We start from the raw sequence: 23,545 nt of genomic DNA, 5'->3' as shown, positions 1-23,545 counted from the left end.
TGTGAAAGTTGAAATTTAAGTTAAAGATGAGCACGCATGAGAAAAAAATAAATAATAGAAATTGTTTATTTCTTTTGTCATCGGAATAGAAGAATTTGCGCCCAACGAAAAAATATTGTTTGTTATCTCAACTATTAAAGGTCTTGGATATTAACAAACTAGTTTATTAACAATTAACAATTTTCTTATTAAGGCTGTAAACATCATGTTAATGCTTATGACCCCAAATTTGATTTTTTTGAATATCTGTACCTTCGGACGCATTTCATTGAAATCATTTAGGTGCACTTTACTTTATAATAGACAGTTTTTATGTTCATTGGCTATTGACTGGAAAACCCATTTTAACATCCTCACAGCCTGGTTTGCAACCTATCTATTTTTTAACCTATTTTACTGTCGAAAATCTGGAGCTGTTTTTATTGTAGCTTGCAATTCCTACGAATAAATTCGTAATAAAATACTGTTTGGATGCGTTAACTGTTTTATAGAATTTTAATTTTTTGTACCAAACACGTATACATATTTTTGATTAGTTATTCTAAAAATCAATGAACCTTGTTTCAATTTAAGCCAATAAAATAAATATTTTTAAATTTTTAACGGCCTGAAACTATCCGTAATATTTAGTTATACTTTTTTCAATAAAGATAAAACACATTTTTATTAAAAATAATTAATTCATGGTACTTTGGACATAACAATATTACAAAAAATTTAACAAAATTGTAGCTACATTATTTTTTTGGGGCTAAGTAAACGGCAACTCTTATTAAAAAACTTTTATTTGATACAGATCATTTTAAATTTTTATTTATCCATGGCAAAAACTTTTCCACTCGGGTGTAAACCCCTGGATATTGTCCTTTACCGCACCCTATTCCCCAAGAAACGATTCCAACTTGAGTCCACTTTCCTGAATTAACCATGAGGGGACCTCCACTATCACCCTTTAAAAAATAAATTAAAAGAGTTGCATGTTTGAATAATTATCCTTACGCTGCAAGAATCTCTGGCAGCTTGTCCTGCACATAACATGTGGTCCACAATGCCTCCAGGTGCCGCAGGACCATATTTTAATTTACAGTCTCTATTACTCCAGATGGGAATATTAACTTCTTGTAATACAGAAGGTTGTGGTCCACTTTCCCTGAGACTTCCCCATCCAATCACCGTGCCTGTGTGTCCTGCAAAATCATTACCTACTGTTGGTAAACAAATTGGCCTGATTTGTTGCGAGAACTGAACTGGACTATCTAAGGTCAAAATAGCAATGTCGTTGTACTAAAAAAATGCGTTTTTTTAACATTCGAAAAGAGCGATTTGGTACCAATGTCCGAGGATCAAAGCCTCTATGTCTCACAATCCTTTTAACGCGCTTTTCAATGTGTCTGATTTCCGTATTGGTTTTAATGTTGTGGTCTCCCAGTCTAACTGTTAGTCTTGCGACGTCCCAAGAGCTCATGCTAAAATCACCGCTGTTAACTCGCCAAAAATTTTAGCGGAATTTCATTACTGGGCTACGCAATGGGCTGCCGATAATATGTGGATATTATCAATCAAGGAGCCTCCACAAAACTGTCTTCCTCCGTTAAAAAGTGCCGCAATCCAAGGCCATTCACCGACGTCCGCGTTATGTCCACCCACAATCCGTTCTTGATCTTGGTACCCATTTTTCGCCCCACAAGAAGACACGACGGGTGCCTGCGTCGCTGGCGGCTTGGTTGTGGGTCTCGTGGGCTTGTATGGGGGCTTGGTGGTTATGGCCGGGGGCCACGCTGGCGGCTTCTGGGTGACAGGGGGCAGGGTGGGATATCCGGGAGAGGGAGGGTGGGTCGGCAACGGCGGGTATCCGGGAGATGGGGGATGGGTGGGCAACGGCGGAATGGTGTGGTCTGGGGGGTGGGTCGGGATCGGGGGCGGCCAGTTGGTCAACTGTGGGTAATACGGAATGGCCTCATTAATGGTAGTATTTGAGCTGGTCAGAGCGTTATTGAAGTTTTCGCTCGGCTCAGTTGCTGGTTTGACTGGGTTTGCGCAGCAGACCCCAAACATCTGAAAGTGTTTGTTTTATGATTCTAGTCACTTTTTTATTTCATGAACTTGATTTTCGTATAAAAAAGTGGCAATTAAGGAAGGGATTTTTATAAAAATGGTTTTACCTGTCTACCTTGTGCAGTGTAATAACTGCAAGTGTCGTACATTCCTAAAATCCAGCTTTCGAAATTGTCTAATACTGGCACTTTGAAGTAGGGATAGCATTGGCGAAATGAAGTGCATTTCCCGAGAACTCCTTTGCCAGTAAAACAAGGGCCTGTTGTTGCCAAAGGGACCGTGTTAATGTTAGACGGAATTAAACCGGGATTGTATTGATACGCTGTTTCTTTCAAAACAAACTGACTGTCGCTCCTTTTGGGTTGTCTCTCTGATTTAGCTGAAATACAACATCGCAACGGTGAGATGAAAAAATGCCACGCCAACAAAACCCGAACCAATTAATCAAAAATCTCACAAATTCGATATGCGAATTAGCATGGAATTTCCCTTTTGTTTTCGATATTAATATATTGTCTGCCGATGGAGCGTACCAGTCAATCCAGTTTTCAGACAAAACAAAATTCCACTATTTATTATACCCCACGACAGCCAAAAAACATAAACGGTCAAAATAATCATTTTTGGTTCATGTTTACGTACCCGATATATATTTTTATAGCCGTACATTTAAATAATAGGTAATTAATTATTTATGCAGTGACTCATGATCAATACAATAAACATTTGTATGACTTCGTGTGCTTTCAAATTTTGGCAATGGTTATGCGGCATTTCCAAAAAATTTTCATTTTTCTAATTTAGACCAATTAAAAAACCGGCTTCATCAATGAGCAATTAGAGACACATTATAATCTTTGAAAAGTTTGAAGAAGCATATCAATACTGTGGTCCCAAGGTGAACGTTCTTCACGACCTTGGCAGTGGCTGATTGCGGGTGCCACGCTAGCAGGTGGTGTTAAAATTTTTCTTAAACAGATTCAAATGTTAAACTAATTTAATAACGCAAAACGAAAAAACTTACACTTCAAAAAATAAAAAACTATATATTATATCCGAGAAAATGCAGAATTTTTGCGCAATAATACACGGTTTCAAAAAAACACAAAAATATTTGCTTATAATAAATAAATGATGTGTATAAATGAATAAATATTAGTAAATACATCAGTCATTAAAATAGCAGGTAATAATAATAATAATAATAATAATAAAATATCCACAGTGTGGGTGAAACAGTAAATCTGAAAACCGTTTTACGGTTGATTGATTTAAAAAAAAATAATTCTGAGTCAACTTTGCATACCTTCAATCACAATTGCATCTGATGCTTCTGGATGCTGCTGAGCGGCGAGAGATGAGAAACCAAACACAACAATCAATAAACACAAATAAAATAATTGGTAAATTATCCCCATTGCGTGGTGATGATACGTTACTGTCTCACATTGATCCCGCAATGTTACAACTTTATAAAATAAGTTGCTCTTATAAACCACGTTTTATGATGCATCTTTCCCCACCACTTTACCGTTGAGGCTTAATAATTTGCAGAATCTACTATATTATTTTAATTATGTTTTTGCAAACTCCAAAAATATTGATCAATAGGCAAGAATGAAGAATATTTTGATTACAACTACCAGTCTTGACACATGGAATTTAATTATATTTGTAACTGGGTACTATAACGGGACACGTTTCTTTGTAATTTGCAAGAATTTACATAGGTGGAATACTCTTATTTTTACCAATCATGATAACAATTTTTAAGCAGATTAGAGTATAGTGACTAATCCAAATTTACCAACAGTACAAATTGGTTTCTCAGAGTCAGTATTATATTCTGGTTATTGAACGCATTGTCAAAACCGTTCTGAAGAAACCGACAGGATTATTGAACTTAAAAGTGGTCTATGAATTGATTAAAAACTCGCTCTAGATCTTAATAATAATTCGTCACCATATTAATATAAATAACTTACTTATGAGTTGGCAAAATGTAAAAATGTTAAATAATTAAATCTACCTTTTCGGTTTTTTATAGACGCAAACATTATTTTTTATGTTAAAATTTTTAAAACAAAAAATAGTCAGATAGTATTTTTTGTGGTTCGCAGACTTTGAGACTACTTTAATTAAAACAGAACATCAGTCGTATCTTTGGCTTGCATAAATATATAAAAAATAAAACAGTAAATCTCCCGAAAATTAGCAGTGTTGGTTAAAAGTTGCAAAATAGTTTAATATTATGCAACCAATTAAACGATGCCTCTAACGAGGCTATGATGCATGCAACACGCTAACTGGCAGTAGTGTATTTCTGGTTGCTCGGTTCTTAAGGGTAATAATTATGATTTATACTATGATATTAGAAAAATACAAAAAGTTAGAACAACTAAGGAATTTGCACAAAAAATTGATATTAAAAAAAATTCTAAAAAATAATACAATAGGGTTATTTTTTAGTTATGTTAAGTTCCATTCCAACGTTATTTTTAACGAAATATACAAAAATCAAATACGAATTTTTGAATTTTTCCAAGTGGTTGAAGACCCCTACCACAAATCTTTATCAGCCGCAATCGATTTGGTTTCCTTTCCACTTCCATTCACAGATGTCGTGTTGGTGTAAGGCTAGACATTTGGTAAATTATCGACAAACGATTTAACTTTTTCCATCAAAATTTACTTCTTACTAAAATTGAGTAATAGACAGATGTGAATTTGCAGATGCGGCGCATGCAAAATTAAAAATTCTGTTGTTTAGAATCACTCAACCGTGTGAGAGACGCTTTTTGTTTTAATTTTATAAATTCTAATTAGGAGTGTCCGTTCAGTAAAACCAAAGTTTTTAAAAGCACGTATGAAGTCTGACATAAGTTAATTAGAATTTCTAATCTGACAAAAAACAATTGTAAAAGTTTTCTCATTTATCTTTGTGATTACGGTATTCATTTGATGTGGTACAATAAACAAAAAGCCAAATTTAAATCTGATTCTCGGCAACTGCTTCTTATGTATTCAAGTATTAAAGATCTATTAAAGAAATGTGGCGCCTATTGTTCAGACTTATTCTTGTACTTTATGATATAAAAGACGCTAAACGAATTCCCCATTACTGTCTTTTTTGTTTTTAAAGCGAATTGTCATTTAAATGGATTTTCCAAAGTCGGAACAGAGATATTAGACAAAACCTTATTTCACCCGGGATCTACCCTTCAATCTGATTTCACTAATTTCCACATAATGTGAATCTTATTACATTTAAATTAAATATTTTTTATGTTCACAAGCTTTAATAAAACCTCATACTTTTCTCTGACTTGAGGCATTTCGTTTATTAATTTTTAATGCAATAAAAACGGCTTGTTAATAAAAATCAAATAACACTTTTAGTGAAAATACGCCAAAGACGACAATACAGCCAACGTTCATTTTACACACAAAAACTAATAATAGATTTTAATTAACTTTACTATACATTTGAAGGAAGCTCTAAAAGTTTGAAATTTTTAACCATTGTTTCAATCTTTCATTTAAAATTCCGTAAAAACCAGTGGCAAAAATAATAACCACCAGCAAAAATCAATGAGACAAATTAGAAAATTGTCATGTTTCACCTTTTACATTTTATCGGAAAATTTATATTTGGATAGAATACCAATAAATAGTCTAAAATACGGTTGTTGCATTGTTGGAGACTCTTCAATAACATTCAAACAAGATAATAAAAGCACAATTAAAATCAATCAAAACTGTGGAACTTTAACAATTGTGTTCATTATTTCTAACCCGGCGCATCCACCATTTTTATAACCAATTTGGTGGTACCTATATTGCGTGTTAAATTTACTCACAATTTTATTTACCAACATTCCTATGTTTTAAAACATTTTGTGGCAATAAAAAACTCATCACGACTTAATGATGAATTTTGGATCTACGATTTGGTTTCGTGACTAAATCTAATGATACCCGGAAAAGTATTGAAGTTTGTAAGAAAAGATACAATATTTGTTCAGATCAATTTTTATTCAATTTGAGATACCTGGCAATAAAAGAATGGGAGCAGAGATTAAAATAACAAAATAAAATTGGCAATTTGGTTCAACCGTGCGTTTGAATATTTTTTATAATTATGTTGCAACGATTTGAATTGCTGGAAGGAATCGATACAAAGTGTCTGGTCAATTTCTAATAAAAAATTTAGTCCGATGTAAATTCATTCGGTCATTCGGAAGCAAATCTTTTTGCTCGCTCCGTGCTCCGTTTAATTTAAACGAAACTGTGTTAAGGTATTTCCCAATTAAACAAGTTTAATCTTAAGAGTCTGAACGCTTAATAGCAATAATAAATTAGCGCGATTCGCCGGCAGAAAAGCCTGTTCATTGTCAAAAAAGACCAGATACTTTCTGAACTCTTAATGAATGGTCATCTGAAACATTTTGAATTAAACGAAAATTTATATAAAGCGTTACGACGCAGGATCCGTAACGTTGTTGGCGTCTCGATGTCTGTTCCACTCTTCATTCAGTTATATTCAACGTGGTCTCGGGGGTGGTGGTGAATTTTAAATGCCAAATACGTGGAACGCGAACTTTGTTTTTGTCACGTTGAAAAAAACACACAACTATTCTACTTCCTGTAAGTCGAATTTTTAGCGAAAATTTCAGTCACGAAGTTTTTTCAAGTTTGCAAGTTTAGTTTATTGTTGCGATTTGGCATAATCGTGACAAGTTGCACGGTTTCACAAAAATTAAAAACAATCTTCGAGGCGAGAAATAATTCGTTAACTGTGTGATGACGGGCGAAAACTTTTTGTTCTATTTATCAGACTCCTTTAAGTCCATTTGGTTTGTTTTTGGGCCACTACATTGAATTATCTATTACTTTTAGACAAGTTTAACTAATGGAGGTTGTTCCGGTTAGTTAGGGACTATCCTCTAACTAAATTAATCACTTCTGATATTTTTGAAGCAAGTTTTGCATTCTTGTTTGTAAATAAAATGATAAAAATAGGTAACGTTGTTTTAATAGAATAGTACACCTCGGGACATTTTGAAAGTATCTCGTTATATCAAATGCGCTGTCATACCCACAACTCCCTTAGGCAAACTTGTTAATTACAAAAACATAGTATTCTTTCTGTAAAATTACTAAACAGCAGTTCAGTTTTTAATTAGCGGCATCTTGTTAATTAAATTTAAAATATTAAAAAATATTTTTGCGCCACAGAGAGACAAATAAAATTTTGAATGTAGATTGCAATGAAAATTTTGCGGAAACGAATACTAAGCTGCACGCTTGACGCTCCACTCTGTTTTATTTTGCTGCATTCAAATCACGCAATATAAAAGCTTTCAGCTTATAGAAAAAAAGCCGATCTTTTCTATTCAATATTTCGACGATCACTGTTTTTTAATTGATGTCGCTTTTACCTTAAAGCTAAATTTTGCGCACCTTGTTTGTAATACGAAAAATTTCATAAATCGTTTTGTCAAGCCGCTGAACAAAAGTTTGCTTAAGGGCGACTTTATCCGTTAAGCTGGAAATTGTTTCATTCGGTGGGACATTTAATACAGTTTCAGTGGATGCTTGAAATTTATTCAGAATTTGGATTTGTAAATAACCTCCAAGATGGAACAAGAACAATATTTTGGTTGCAAAGCTTCCGCTTAAATTTTACCGACACTGTTACAGACAACGTATTATGAAAGCTAGAACATGGTCATTATGCGTTGTAATTTTTCATAATTAGAATTGTGGCCTAGAAAATGTGGGAATCACCAAATCGATAAAAATGAGCTTGTACAGACATGACAAGAAATTTCGTATCTAGCACTAATAAAATGGAAATAGCTGCTTTCAGGTGGTAATTGAAGCGGGTTTACAGAGCACAGTAATATACTGTTTAATGACTACAAGACACTAAAGCCGTATTTTTCCAAATAAATCATAAGAGTTAATAAACGAAGTAAGACAACCGGAAATTACAAGAAAATAGGGATTAGGTCGTAAGCACAACTAATTCCCTGCAGTGTAATAAAATAATAAAAAAAGCAATTTAGGGAAAACCGTTTTGTTTTACCTAAAAAATCGCTAAAATTGTTTACTTAAATTACGCGGCTGTGCTTAATTATTATTTGCGCTTGACAAATAAATAAATTAAGACTTTCGTAGTGTGGGCGAAATAAAAAGCGCGTAAAATGTCATATTTACATACGGAATGATTTGCTTATTATTGTTTGTGTGTGCGTTTGAATCAACAAAAACTCGGGTTAAATAAGTTCGAATCAAAGAAAAATCCCTCAGTGGATGAATTCGGTAGAAGCTTCTAACAAGTAGGGCGATTACCTAGCTGTTATATTGCACCTTAATGTAAGAGAGTCGTTAATTATGCTATCCTCAGTGTTTACCCAAGAGAACCGTAAAAAGGGAATGTTGAGAAGGCGGGACTTTGTAAATTTACAAGCACTTTATGTTGGAAGAGTGGAGTCGATTTATTAATTTGGTGTTTTTATAAGTGATGCCATTTTGATACGGAAGCAAAAAAACAGATTTAATCAATACATTTGGGGTGAAAAAGCTGGCAAATGGATGGGCTACATATCACACGATCTGTTTAAATTCACCGGATTGAGAACTCGAATGCTTTTAAAGTATTTTATAATTTGGGGCAAGTCGACTTCAAGGGAAGCGGCGGAGATTCTATTTGTTTTTCCAGCGATTAACAACTTTCAAATACTTTACGTTGAAATAATTTTGTTTCATTCGGAGCATGCAAAACATGCACAGAAGGTAAAGCGTGCTCTGAATTTAAACAGAGACATTTGTGCAACATCCATTCACTAAAAATTTATTATTCGCGTGTTGATTAATATATCGGTACCAAATTATCAAATGGTTTAATATCCGTCAATGATAACTCGAATTTTGGGCGGCTGTGAACCCAGCCACTCGTGTGAACTTTAATCGAAGATTCTCTTACAATAGTTTTGAGATAATATTAATTATTGCTACTTCCAACTTTGCTTTGTTTCCTATTAACAAATCAAGAGATAGCGCACTGCACAATATACTGCCACTTTTGGGGATTAACCTCCTTTAAAAATTTGATTGAGGCAAAATAATTGCTACAAAATTAGTAGGATTATTCTTTGGAGAGCCTGTGGAGCATTTAAGCATTGTTGTATGCTGATGAAGGCATTCATCAACGTCGAAAAGTTCAGCATGTGTTGTCAAGCAACGTTTAAAAATTTAATCATTTTTTAACTCAATCACACAAAATTAAAACCTCTACTTTTATTTATTGCAACAGCGCACAAAACTTTTTTATTTACAATCAATCCACGAAAATCACTTTTTAATTGCTCATTTGGCATTTTATCTCAACCGAACGGTTACAAATACGTCAAATTAAAAATCAAATTCATATATTTTAAATTCAATACATGTCAAAACAGCTTCATTAAATTCGGTAAAATAGCACCAGCCCCGTTAATGTCCTTTTTTACTAATTGAAATAATTCTAAATCACATTTCAATTAAGCTTTATTTCAGTTCATTTATCGTGACTTTATTAATACCGCACACACATATTCGCTGTATCATTCGAGCTTTGATGTTTGTGCTATGAATATTTATCTACAAATATGCAGCCCAAATTCTACGAAATTCGATTTATACACAAAAATATTCGACAACGTCAACCCAAAACTTGAAAAATACCAATATATGTAAATTAATCATGCAAAAAGTAGTAATAGAGACTCAGACTGTAAACTATAAACTTTAAGAAATATAAATGCAAATTTGGACATCAGAAATTGTGATTTTCTTTGGTATTGCCTTGTATAGGAGCATCCCGAATGCAAATTTTGTCCGTTATGTACTAGATCATGCACACGACATGCAGAATCCAAACGCCAACATTTGCTGACTTGTCATACCGTGAGATGTTACGTAATGTATGTTTAATGTCACCGTTGAGATATTCATAGATATTCGGAAATGTCTAAACTTTGGCGAAAGCTCGGCACTGAATTTTTGATTTGATCGCTTCCGCAAATGCAACAATTAAAAGTTTTAATCACTATAACAATGAAATCATGTCTCTGTTACACTTTCATCACTTTACAATAAAGTTAATTCGCGTCTTTCTTTTCACCGATTAACTTACAAAGTAGAGAGTAAATGCTTGCAAGGAGTGGAAATTCCTTTTATAAGAAGGACGCCGGGAAACTAATTACGTTTATTTTGCCCAGTTCATAGACTGTCATTTACCGAAAACAATGTAAAACGAATTTTACCACAAACGAAGTTTTAAAATAAATATTTTCATTATATGTGAAACAATAGACGACAGTCCGCAATGATATTAATTTATTATAATAACGCCGGCTTTAATTAAGTTTTAAGTTGTGATAATGACACCTTTATACTTGCACATCTCTTTTGAATAGAAATTTTTACGTAATTCCTCTTCCTTTGTACGGCATTTTCCAATACATTAGGCAATTACAAGCGTCTTACCATTAAACATGAAATATCTCCAAAGACGAAAATTTGGAAACGTTTCAACTATACTCATTACCTAACTAAAAGATCTTTAAACAAGATTTTCTTTGCAAGGATTTTCACCTACAAAGATTTAATATGATGTAGCTGTTCACTCGTTTCGGCATAAAATATAAAACATGTTAGACACTTTTATAAGTGAACCCAAGACATATTTGCCTAAATTTCACAAACTTGATTGACATTCAATTTACTCTTTCATCCCACATCAATAACAGCTACAAAAGCTGAATCTAATAGGTTTATTAGTTCACTAACAACCCCACACACTTTCATTAACCACTATTTAGCAAAAGCCTCCAAAATAAAACTCCACGCAGCCATTATTCGTTTTTAAATGTCTCGTTAGTAGTAAAGCCCGACTACTAATTTCGGCGATTATAGAGCAGTTTGGGCCTGCTAACGTCACCATCAAAAAACAATTCGAAATATTTTTCGCAACATAATTTTTCATCAGTGATTAAAATGCTTTCCACGCTCTTTCCAATCGATGGTGTTCGGGGTTTTTCTACCGAGACTGTTACACGACTTAAAACCCGAAACAGGCTCTGGAAAACAGATTTAACTAAATCTCAAATAAAGTGGCAACTCTTGTGCCCCTATTTTTATTTTTATTCAAAAACCAAACAGCACGAGTCACAAGTCCAGCAGAGCGCGGAACGAGTTGCTCCAAGAACTAAACGGAGAATGCTATTAGTGATTTTTTTCGAAACTTCTGAAACTAGTTAATATTAATTTAGTCTAAAAGCCTTTGTCTTGCAATTTATATTAGTTTACGGCTTTTTTACTTTTTATGCTTTGTGGAGCTTATTTTCAAGGGTATTTTATCTGAAATAAAAGAGCGGCGATTGGCGTGTCTACCTCTCTAAGAGGTGATTAAAGTGATGAAAGCATATTCATTATTGTTCGTTCGTATTTTTAGGATGCTTTCAAGGCGTTAGGCATGACGTATCGGTATACGTCTTCCAATTTATTAAGAAATAAAACCGCCCAACTTATCATATTTTACGAGTCTTTAGCGGAATCAATTTTACTAAAAATAAATTTAGTTAAGGGAGCATAAACCAGAGATCGATTGCATTGCTAAACAATCGTTTTTGCTCGTGTACTGCATTGAGGTACAAATGGGTTGACTTGAGCTGGTGATGTCTGATCACCGAAGCTTCGAAAATTCAGCAACACGTGCATATTTCGGGATTTCTCCTCTTTCTGCCGTCACCACGTCTCCATTTTACGCTGTTTACTGCTTCTCATTTTACCTAAGATTACGATGCCCCAACAAAATACTCCGTTATACATTATTCAACAGCAATGTAAATAATAACACTAATTTGAAACGGCAGTATCAAATTTATGTTTATTCACGGTCTTCTTCTATTCGCCGTTTATGCATGTAAAGCCATTAGAACACTCGTTTTAATGTTGTAATGGTAATTAAGGCTGGAAGCGAAGCCAACAGCCGGGAAATGTCAAACGTCGAAAACTGAACTTGCTTTAAAAACCGATCTCAAAATTTGCTACCCGATAAAGTAGATTATGTATAGATGTACGCCTCTATAAACAAACCTATTTGTCCAGCTTTTGCCGAAATCGTATTAAACACTCCACCAACTTAATTTAAAGTTAACGTACACACCTATATAATAATTAGAAATGACGGGATACCTTTAACGTCAATTAAAAGAGATTTAGCTTTCATTATTAACTTGTATTCCGCGACTTACAAGGGTGAATAATAAGTTTTAATTCGGGGGTAACATCAGGTTAGGGCGGGCAAGACTTTTTGTCACGATCGACAATCCCGTCAAGGCTCCGGTTAATTTGGGCTTGGAAGATAAAAAGATAATGTAACTTAGCGAACACTGGCAGATAATTTGATTGCAAATCAATACATGTTTGAATTTGATTCAATAATGTAAACAAAAATAGTCCGGCCTTACACGGAAACGTATTGATCAAACAAGATTAAAACACCTCAGATTAATTTTATTTAAGTTTGTTGTGTTCGACATGCTATCAATTTTTCATTTTGGCATCGACCGCGCGCGAATTTAGTGCTGGAAACGGAGGATCTATTTTAGTACAACCCTGGAAGATAGAAAATTGGAAATTACAAATTAATAAATTAGTTTAAACTTGAAATTCTTTTAATATTTCAAGCCGATCGTTCGAAGTATAAATGAGTTAAAATCGATTCAAAAGTGTGAACCATCGCAGAACTCGTTTTATCATTCTATACGATGTAATTAACGCCACCATGGAACTAGACGGCGACTGTATAGGCAAAATTAAAATTGGGCTTTTTATTAGGTCACTCCGTTTTTATCAGTTGATTTTCGCGATGATTATTTACAACGTCGTCTAAAATTGGAAACGCTTATTTGCTCCAAATTGGTATTTTTTTCCGAAAACACGTTAATGTTTAATTTTGGCGCTGAACACTGTCACGTTCCCTCAGCGAAGAATGAAATATATTCCGTAATTATTTCTCGATGAGATTCTTTTCCTGGGAAAAACAACAGATAACTGAAAAATCGCCACTCTACCAGGACCCCTTAATTAATCTTGTGTCAAAATTATCATAATTGCGAGCCGATTGTGCGCGTGCACGAGAAAAATAAATTAAATTCCGCAGGGTCTGGCGCTTCAGCATTCCTGATTTATAGTTGTCATACGCAATCTCCTTGTGCTGGAGCAAATTAGTCAGCATCACCTTTATTTTGGCGCAAACTTCTCGCAGAGCATTTCCATTAAGAGGATCATAATTGTAAACCCATATTATAACTTTTTAGCAAAGTTTTCGGAGAACCTCCTTTTGTAAAACACCGACTCGCCACATGTTGGGGCGTTCTCTAACCCAATAGTTTTCGCTCAAAATCGCCCGATTTTTTCCGCTTTACGTAAATTTCCACAGAAGCCAGTAATCTTATTCGCGGCAATGCGAAATTACTCAAAAAGTAGAAAAGAAACCGCTAAACTCCAAACAGTTCACTCGGTACCGAGCTTCAAAGTGATCTTTTGAGTGGGAAAATTCCGGTTACTGTGGAAGTGTGAGAGCGTATTTACACTGGCTCTATGGTCTACCTGCATCACAAGCGCGCAAAATGCCAAATCGACATGAAAAATTATTTCTATCAAAGTTTCATCAAAATATTCGCGTGCCACACATAAAACTCTGGTTTATCATCGCGTTAATATTAATATAATTGTTTTAAATGTGGCATGCGTGCATTTTTACCATTGCGGTGGGTTTAACGTAGATTCATATTTGAGCTGACAATGTTATATGACATCATCAATATATGTTATGTGTAACTGGACGGTCTGAAAGATCAATAAAGTGATGCGGACTTGATGAAACCATAAGTCTCATAAAACATGACTGTTGCTTAGAACTTAATCCATTAAATAAATATTAATCAGTCATCCGTTTTACGACCAAAAGTACCGATTCGAGCCGATTTCAGTCAAGATTTGGACAAATCTATTTCTATCTTGTTGATGTAAGACCAAGACCATCATCACATAATGCAAGTTTGATTTCAGGTCAAAAATGGTCAACTAAAATGGCTGAGGTCAAGCAATTAGCTCAGGTGAGTTAAAAATCATTTCAGATCATGAGAAAAATCATCGGAAAGCAATATTGTTGGTTTAAATCTTTATCTTGATGTTATAATCTGTTTTATGGGATTCGATAGAAAAGGTATTTGCTTTATAAGTAAATAAAAATTTATTATTATGGCGTCGTAAAATTCCTCGAAAGGGAAAATAAAAGTTATTGAGTGATTTTTAATTATGGCGCTTGAACGTGTCTGGAAAATACCTGTCAAATAGTTTTCCATTTAGGCAAGCAAAGAAATTGATAGATGTTCATAATTCGAGGTGAATGTATTTGGCGGTTTAAAGTTTGATGCAAGTTCGTTATTTATGCGAGTTTGAATCAAGTGAAAAGTACATATCAATTGCATTTCGGTATAAATAAGACTAATCCAAAAAATCCGTGAAAATTCAGCTATAAATCATTTGAATTCGGCAGTTTATCGTTTATCTTCTTTTGACATTCGCGTGAGAAAAACCATTACAGGCCATTCAGTTCTTAATTCGCTCAGTTTTCTTTTATTATTTACTTTCAATTGTTGGCTATTATCGTCAGAGGATTGTTCGTTAAATCAAATTAAACATTCGTTATTTACGTAGTATTTAAACTAAACTCAAATGTTAATTGAGTTTGCAGTGATGAATTTCCAAGGAGGGAATCTCACTTTACTTAAAGTCAGATATTCTATAAATGAATATGGAGGATTTGCCTCATAATGATCCTTTCAAACCGTATATTATTAATAACTTATAAGCTGACTTAATCAACACTCCCGAATCAACTCCGACTAAACTTCGAATTTAATTTGTTGACTTAAGCATGTAATGTAAACACAACTAATTAATTATGCGTCCGAAATTAAATGCAATCGGAACAAAATGCTAAATATTGATCACACCTGAACTGTTTACATGGTAGCCAATGAAACGGCAAAAATCGATTTTCAAGCATTTGACAAATTCGGGCAAAAAATTCCTCACTTAATTACAACAATGCACGGCCGTAATAAACCATGCGTGTAAACAATTTCGTTTGTAATTTTATTTGTAGGTTCAAACAATTCTGTCATCTCCACTCCCCAGCCGCCCCAAATAAAAAATCGCAAAGATTTGTTAAAACTTTATTATATTAACAACACAAAAAATAAATAGGATTTCAATGAATTCAAACCACCTCTGTTTATTTATTAAGATAATGCCAAAACTTGAACGTCAAAGCAAATATATGCTCCAATTGTCTCTGACATAAATTGCGCGAAATTTTAACGTCACTCGTAAATTTTCTATGTGCTGACACAGATATTTTTAATGACACAATAATTTCACGAATCAGAGGCGGGCGGCTTTAAGGCTTTGGAGTCATCGCCCAAAATTAAACAAAAATATTAAGTTTAAAGGCGGCCTAAAGTTCAAATCCAATTATTAATTGTTTTAATTAAGTGGGGATATTTTAATTTCGGATAAGGTTAGATCATAATCCTGTTTGTGCTTCGAACAGAAAGGTAAACATTACCTCATTAAATATAAAGTTGTTCATTTGAAAATTTGCTTTTGTTTACCGTATCCACTTAGGGAGGCTTCTTTTGTTTGTTGTGGTTTATTTATTTGTCAACATTTGTGTATATTACACACATTACCAAACCCAATACGCTCTACACACCGAAATGCATGTATTAAAGCACCCCCGTATTAGCGAAAATTTGCATACTGAGTTATGATCCTCATTTTACAAAAATGAATAAATTGCTTTGCTACTAAATGATAGACTTTATATCTACATAAAACACTAAAATCGAACGAGTGTAAAAGCTAACTGTCTCATATCTGCGATAAATAATATATTCGTAATCGTAATACATCTATTGTCACGCAATATTGTGTGTTGAATAGTTTGTCACTTAATGGAAACTAACAAAAAATTCAGCTGAATTGAGACCAAAATAAAGTTTTAATTATTGTTGAAACTGAAACTAACTTTGCTAGTAAATTATCCTGAAATTGCAGGAAAAATAAAATATTTCAGCTCTTTGTTAAGTCGGCTAACACATTATCAAATCTGATACTTCGCTATAATTATCATCCGTTATTGCATGTTCTTTGATATGGCTCATATTTGCACGGCCAGCGGCCATGTAACTATTTAGCTTTTAGCTGAAGTTTATTTAATAAAGTTGTGGCATTATCAGATCGAGTTGTTGCAGTGTTAGACAACAAACATTGTTTGCTATTTCTATTTATTAACAACTTGAAGCCCAAAGTTAAAACAACAGCGATATTGACATTTTTCGTAAAACGAATAGAAAAGTAGAAACGTGTTTGTTGTATTTTTAGTTGCCACTTTAAGAAACCATACTGCGTAAAGCTCTCTCAACATGTTTACATATGTTTTTCTAAATCAATAAAGATATTTATTTTGACGCATTGAAACCGGGGATTTAAATTGACACAGGTGTCCCTCCTGGAGTTGGAGAAGTTCACGTTGTCATTATTAAGGATGCGAGAGCTTTCAACAAAAGAAAAATAATAGAAAAAGTTTTATTTTAATTTGTTTTCGCGCCGCTCATTCGCTCGCCGCAGATAACACAAATAATGCTTTAAATTAGCACCAATGGTTCGAAAATTGATAGTCGAGGCTTAAGAATCACCAGAGTAATAAGTTTTGAAATTATGACGTGAAACTTAATACTGTAGATTGAGGGAAAATTACGTGTTGTGTAACTAATCCTTCCTTTAATGAACAGTTATTGCAAATATATGTAAGAGTAGATAAATTTGAAGGGGAATAAACGACTGGCAATTTTTTGAATGAATCCTTCCAGAGTCATTAGTCGGAACGAGGTTATAAATTATCAGAACGTAATTAAACAAGTGATATTGTGAAGTAGCGATTTGTTTGTTGGACCGTAAAGTGACTTAATAGTTTTATTTAACAGCAACATGTGCTCTCTCTTAATCACACTCTAATTACTTCAGCTTTAATCACGAGTCTAAAGATTCGATATCCGGACACTCAGAAACGTGATTGCCACCATCTATTTTACCAAACATCACTTCACATCACTACAAACTTAGCAGAATGTGACTAGGAGGTGAACTCTGAGCAAAGATTGATGATTACGATACAGTATTAGTTAGTATAAGCTCTGCTTATAGATTAAATGGACTCCTTTATTTTATTTCGAGAGTTAAAAGCAATTGCGATTAATTTCCGATTTTAATCATTGTCGCAAGTTGCTTGGTGATAACAGAGCTGTAGTTTCAAAGTTATGAGGACGTGCATGGAAGTTTTGGGATACCAATCGTTGCTAAAACCCAGCTCGATAACACGATTGGCTATTCCTATTCTAATTGGCAACTTCTTACGTTCGCCCGAAAGAAAACGGATGGCTCCTTATCAAATTTTTCTAATTAATTGACTTAACAAAGTAGAAAAAGCTTTCACACTTAGACTGATCGATTTTTCTGAGGTAAATTCAATTTGAATGTTTATTCAGCCGCGGCTTTAATGGCCGATTTCATTTCCTTGATCCACTGTGAAGATCAAAAAGTGCTCAAACTGCTGCAAACACAATTGATTTCGCAAATTATTTACATCCTTGAATCGGCGAAACAAGCTTCTTCTTTCTCGTTACGAAAATTCAATTTTCATCTCACATTTGCCATTAGATCCGATAATTTCTGGCCTCGGGCTAAAAACGGGATACATCGGAAGGTAACTTTACCTCCGATATCATTTGCTACAGTTACAAAGACAATGTTTCTCAAATGATTGCGTCTGATCAAATTGGGTTTAGACCGAAATTCAATCAATAAATTATTGCTTTTCTCGTATCTTTCGGTGCAAAGGTGGATTTCTAAAACGCGGCTACGTGGGACTTGCAGAATAATTACAATGTAGGAAGGAATTGCAGTCCATTGTGATTTTCTGGAATGAATTCAAAATCCAGTCTCGTTGAAATACTAATAAATCAAAGAGTGCTGGAATTCGCGAACTTCGAAAAGCATTCTGTTTTCCCTGATTCTTGTAAGCTTGTTATATTACTTTACTAAATCCGGCCATTTGACGTATATACAATCTACAAAACGGTAAATAAGGGCTTAGACGGGACAAATGGAACAACAGCAGACAGGTCAACCGTGCAATCATGCATGGATCCCAAAATATCCGTTTGGTTTACTACTGATTAAAATTTCTAATCAGGGCGCCAATTATAACAACACAATCAAGAATCTCTGATTGCAACACCCACCACTAGACAATAAGAAAGTACCGGCTATTCGCTTTGTGCTGCCGCCCGCCTCCTATAAATTAATCGAATAATTACAGACGGAAAATAGCCGAATTGTTATATCAGCCTTTGGCACACTGGGCTAAAATTGCTATTAATACTATTGGCATGTGGAAGATAATGAGAAGCGATGCATGATTTCAAACAAATCATTTCATACATTTGAGATTAATTTGCAGAATAAAGGAATTTTGGTATCTATCAGTTCGACAAAGACTGTGACCGTGCAAAGCTTACTAACAAATTAGAAGGTTAATTAAGGTCACACTGTGTTACCCTTTAAAAACCCGTTAACGTAATTGATTCTCTATAAATGTAAAGTAGAGAGGAGTCGCCATTTCGTTTTATTACCTAATTTGTAGTTGAGATTGCCAAAAAAAGAAAGGTATTTGGAATAAAAGTCCGTTCGATTCCTTCCACTTGGGTGCGTAGCCTTTTACTCCAAAGGATTTACTTTATAGTTACTAGCGTAATACAAATTTATTTAGAGAGTGGAAAAACATGCCCACTGCTTATAATTAGGCACATGAGTCTCCATAAGCCTATTATTACAATATCCTTTAAATCTCGAAGTTAGATCCTATGTTTAGTTTCCTTGTGTCATAAGGATCCGGAGCGGATTTCCTGCATATGACGTAATTAAAGCCAACTCCTGTTCGCCTCAGTGGTTGAAAAGTTTCTTTCCTGTTAGATCAATGAAGTGTCCTAATTCAGAATCAAAAATATTTAAACCCGTGGTTCCCTTTCCTTTTTACTTCTGAGTTATTTTTGCGTTTCTACATTATCTTTATCCGCGACTTGTTCAAACAAGCCCGGTTCAAAGCAGTTGCAGAAATAATGTGCCACAGCAAACGTCGCAAACTAAATAGCTCGGCCAAAGCGAAGTGTGTAACAAAATATCAGTTATTGACAGCGGTCCATGCAAATTTCGCCGGTTTTGATCGGCAAGTCAAGAGAAAATCAATGGAAAGCCTCATTTGAAGCGTAAAAGAAATACATTAATCATTAGTGATCGTTAATTTTTGTCTAAAATAAAATTGGTTTTGATGCTATCATGTCATGAGAAGTGCAGCACATGACAGCGCGTCTCTGCGGTTTGAATCAAACAAAAATACTAGCACCCTAATTACGTAAATTAATGGGGCCTGTAATTTAATACAGGTGACTCGCAAGCCTAAAGCTAAACTTTCAGCAGTGTCAATCAAAGTAGGAAAGTCTACACTACCGAATTTCAGGACATCAAAGCACTACTAAAAAATACTTTACTGTCTCTTCATTAACAAATTTACATTACGCTCCAAATACATTGAATGTTTCAATGTTAATTGCAAATCTTTGGCAAGAACTTTGTAAGAAACATCAGGTGTTCGTTTAATATTGAAGGAAGACAAGACGTGCAAAAGTTTTTAGATGCACTCGATAGTACGCTCGAAAATAATTTGTAACAGCTGTTTGAACAATAGAGACGTTGGATTGGCAACAAAGCGGCTCGCTTGTTTTATTTTTATAATCGTTTGAATTTCAATAAGAGTTAGAGCCGGTTCCTAATGCCGAAACAAAAGCAATAGACATGGTATGGGATTAGGAATCTTAACTACTTAACGATTTAAGCATCGTAATGGTCAATTGATGCGATTTGCATATGCATAGTGGGATAAAACCTTCAAACCTCCTCGCTGAAACTTATGCGTGTAACGTGTCGAAGACGCAATGTTGTGATAATTGGTGTGGCGGCTGGTGGGTGAGCAGAGGTCAATCGAACCCTTTACCTTTACTCAACGAAAGACATAAAACATTTTCGCACAAGTTGGTTTAACGCTTATTTAGCACGTGATCGTGACACACGATTTATGTTTTCATCGCAAACTATTTTCGATTAAATCAATGGAGATAAATTTCGATGTGTGACGGAAAATTGTCAAAGCAAACTTTACGTATTTTGGGACGGCAATTTCGGATCTTGCAATTAACCCTCGATCTTGTTTAACTCGATTGAAGAGAACACAGGTTTTGCGATGATCTCATCTACAGAGGATAATCACAATTATCACAAACTTTATTACCGGATCAGGAACTACGTTTGTAATGCATATGATTATGAACAGTGTGAACTTCGGAAGATTTTCGGGTGAGGCTTATGACAGGTGCTTTGTGGGGAAATATTTAGACTCTTGGTGAGTCGTTAGGGCCTCAGTGAGTGGGTAATAATTATGATGGACAATGGCAAGTGGTCCGTTTATTCTCTATGATCAATTAAGTGGACAGAGGGTCTTTGTAAATATTATTGTTTAATTTAATTGTCTTAATTTCGTCAGGACCCGAGCTCTGCGTGCTTACAAAATGTCTTCTGTCTAACGTCAATAGCGCCCTTATTGTTGCCTTTTTCTATTGAGTTCCCGAAAGATTGTTACCGGAGCCTGATATAAAGTTGTTATTTTTGAATAGTGGGAGCCGTATGTTATATTGACATCCTAATAAAGGATGTGAAATCTGAAAGATGCAATCTTTTCCTGCGTTTCTATTAGGTTTCGATCATCCATATAATATGTCGACATTTTTTATCGCAATAAATTGTAAATGTGTTTTCGAATAACTCTATCAACTTGCCAACCCACTTCGAGTTTGGCTTTTGTTTTGGATATAACCCAAAATGCGATGAGTTCAATTTTCTTTAAAACACTTTTATCGACGTCTATTGTCCGACATGCCTCATTCGGAAAAGACTACTATTTTCGCCAAATTCCGACAATAAAACTTTGCTGATATTTCACCAGCTGCTGCATCATTTATAATTCGTGGATACACTAAAATCTACTCTATTCCGAACACAGTATTTAAAAATAGAAATTCGCTCCATGTAAAATGCACATCACACTTCTGAGCACTTCTCTAATTAATGTCGCAAAAATGATTATTTTAAAGCAACGTTTGAGTAAAAAATCATCGTTCATTTAGCTGGGGAGACTCTGGCGACATTATTTGAAGAGTACAATTGACGCATTCGACCAAAGAGAGAAGAAATACTTCCTGTAGTAAATTTGCAGACAAAGAACTGGTTTATATAATGGTCTGCATTAGGGAACGATGAGATGAGGAGATGAGCGACTCTGTAACATGCAAGATAAACGTATTCCTGTCGAAATAATCAGCTCTCTGTCGACGAATCGGGTCATATACTTATTACTTAGCCGGATTACGCGAGCTTTGTTTTCGATTCTCTAAAAACTGGCAAAATTAATTACACGAAAAATAGAACATCGGCTAGAACCTAATACCTGTGAGAACAGTATAATTAAATTGTATTTAATTTCACTTACAGCTGTATTTTTAACTTTAGTTGTTTGTTTCAGTTTACATCGGCGTAAATGGATCGAAGAGTCTCACTTTCAAATTGATCGACTAAGTTGGTGAGTGAACTAAATTGAGAAACTTTTACAAAATATTGGATGGAATTCTAGCATTAAGTGTCACACCTCTACCACATTCCCTACCACATTTTTAGATCATTTTTTGACAATTTTGCTTGCGTGTTAGGAGATTCTTCACTAAGAAGACTCGGAGCGTGTCCAACAATTCCATATAATCCCCAGATTCCCGTCTCTACTCCAAATTGACCGATCACATAAAGGACTTTCGGTATTAAGTTAATAATAGTAAAACAAAACAATGCTAAACTCCAGAAATACACCGAAGCATCTATAAAATATTCCTAGCAACAATACGCTTACTTGTACAACTCATTATACATGAAATTAATAATTCAGAAACTAATCAGTTTCAATCGCAACGTGTTGGAAAATTGAACAGTGGTTTCATTTCAAAAATGTGCATTTCGGTTCAACAACTCTACCGTATTTTCTATTAAATATTTAAATAAATGACAATTTATTTAATAATTTTGTGACTAAAACCGTTTTAATAGGGTTTTGGTGTGATTACAAACCGGTTTGCGTTTTTTCAAGTGAGGTTTGTTGCATAATTCAGTTGTGCTTTTAGTTTTAAAATGTATATTTCGGCTAACACCTTTATCGCCGTTTCTAATGAATATTTATAATAGTTGAGAATTTATTTAACCAAATTGTTGAGAAAAGCATTTATAGAACAATGTGTTGCCGTTTTATCGGTATTTACGGTCTCAGGCCAGGGCTTTAAAACGGTGCCAAAAGCTTACGGTGTTTGGGTGAATTCGTGCAGCAGGAAGTCGGGACTTATCAGTATCAGACTTAAATAAAATGTGTATCGAAATTGAAACAATAAAAGGCGATAGGACAGAATAGCATGTCAGGGTGGGTGGGAAGTCGTAAAGAAGCGGTTGCAAGAGCTATCAAAGTGCATGTGTGAAGCGATATATTTCCGAAGTTTCATAAAATCGGGAATATTAAAATAGAATTGTGTCTTTTGGTTTATTGTTATTGCTATTTGAAGTCATACGCTTTCGACTCTTGCCATAAAACTGCTCTCAGTAATTAAACTCTTGTAATAAATTACTACTTTTGCAGCGAGCGGCGCCAATGGTCATTACCTGTAAAAGTATGACGTTCGCTTCTCTCTACTTCTCTCAGATTATGAGAGTAAAGCATCTAGCTTTTCAGAGAATTGTACGAAATAAAAGCTGCGTATTAAAAATGACTTTTAAAGCGTCTCCGAAGAATTTCAATGAACTTGTGTGGTGCAGTTTGGGCTTAACTGGTCGGTTTGATGACAAAATGAGGGATCAACAAGAGTGATTAAAGGTCGTCCGTGTCAAATCCGTAGGTATGTTTAGATAATGAAGTCATTAAGAAAGATTATAGGGTAGCCTAATTATACCGATTCCAAATGGTCACAATCGGGACTAATTGCTACAAATTTCCATTCCTGCAGGGACGAGAAATTTTTAAGCACGTTCTAATAAAGCTAAAGCATCAGTAAGTTTGTATGTAGTCTTGGCAGCTATTTAACTGTAGACAGAGATCGTTGGTGGAATGCGATAAACATTGCTACTGTCAGCAACAAGGGAGGAAGAGACCCTATTAAATACCGTT

General features: G+C 34.6%; 2 protein-coding genes across 16 annotated transcripts in view; one reads left to right on the top strand and one right to left on the bottom strand.

The window, feature by feature from the left end:
- Positions 1-767: 767 nt before the first annotated feature.
- Positions 768-3,537, bottom strand: LOC661085 (proclotting enzyme). Its single transcript, XM_008202383.3, has 6 exons — positions 3,362-3,537; positions 2,163-2,434; positions 1,517-2,055; positions 1,331-1,466; positions 1,000-1,284; positions 768-950 (listed from the first exon to the last, which is right to left on the bottom strand). Exons 1-6 carry the CDS (start codon positions 3,471-3,473, stop codon positions 798-800), a joined length of 1,497 nt encoding a protein of 498 aa, XP_008200605.1. The 5' UTR covers positions 3,474-3,537; the 3' UTR covers positions 768-797.
- Positions 3,538-6,548: 3,011 nt separating this feature from the next.
- The window catches only part of mGluR (metabotropic Glutamate Receptor), a 32,679-nt gene continuing 15,682 nt past the window's right edge, over positions 6,549-23,545 (top strand). For 2 of the 15 annotated variants that reach the window (XM_015981324.2, XM_015981293.2), the window contains exons 1-3: positions 6,549-6,702; positions 14,182-14,228; positions 21,872-21,928. The gene's annotated coding sequence lies outside the window, so the exon portion shown is untranslated. The other 13 variants (XM_015981287.2, XM_015981298.2, XM_015981291.2 and 10 more) reach the window with 9 other exon arrangements.

This window comes from Tribolium castaneum, chromosome 10 (genome assembly GCF_031307605.1).
Source record: "Tribolium castaneum strain GA2 chromosome 10, icTriCast1.1, whole genome shotgun sequence".
NCBI classification, from domain to species: Eukaryota; Metazoa; Arthropoda; class Insecta; order Coleoptera; family Tenebrionidae; genus Tribolium; species Tribolium castaneum.
Note: the sequence above shows the minus strand (reverse complement) of the source record. Positions and strands in the feature narration are given on the sequence as shown.

What these genes read in the sequence shown, in the direction of transcription:
- LOC661085 (XM_008202383.3), bottom strand. Translation starts at nt 3,473, where the DNA reads ATGGGGATAATTTACCAATTATTTTATTTGTGTTTATTGATTGTTGTG. An exon ending in AGATGCAATTGTGATTGAAG is followed by an intron (nt 2,435 to 3,361) that starts GTATGCAAAGTT and finishes GTTGTATTTCAG; the next exon opens with CTAAATCAGAGAGACAACCC. An exon ending in ACACTGCACAAGGTAGACAG is followed by an intron (nt 2,056 to 2,162) that starts GTAAAACCATTT and finishes AAACACTTTCAG; the next exon opens with ATGTTTGGGGTCTGCTGCGC.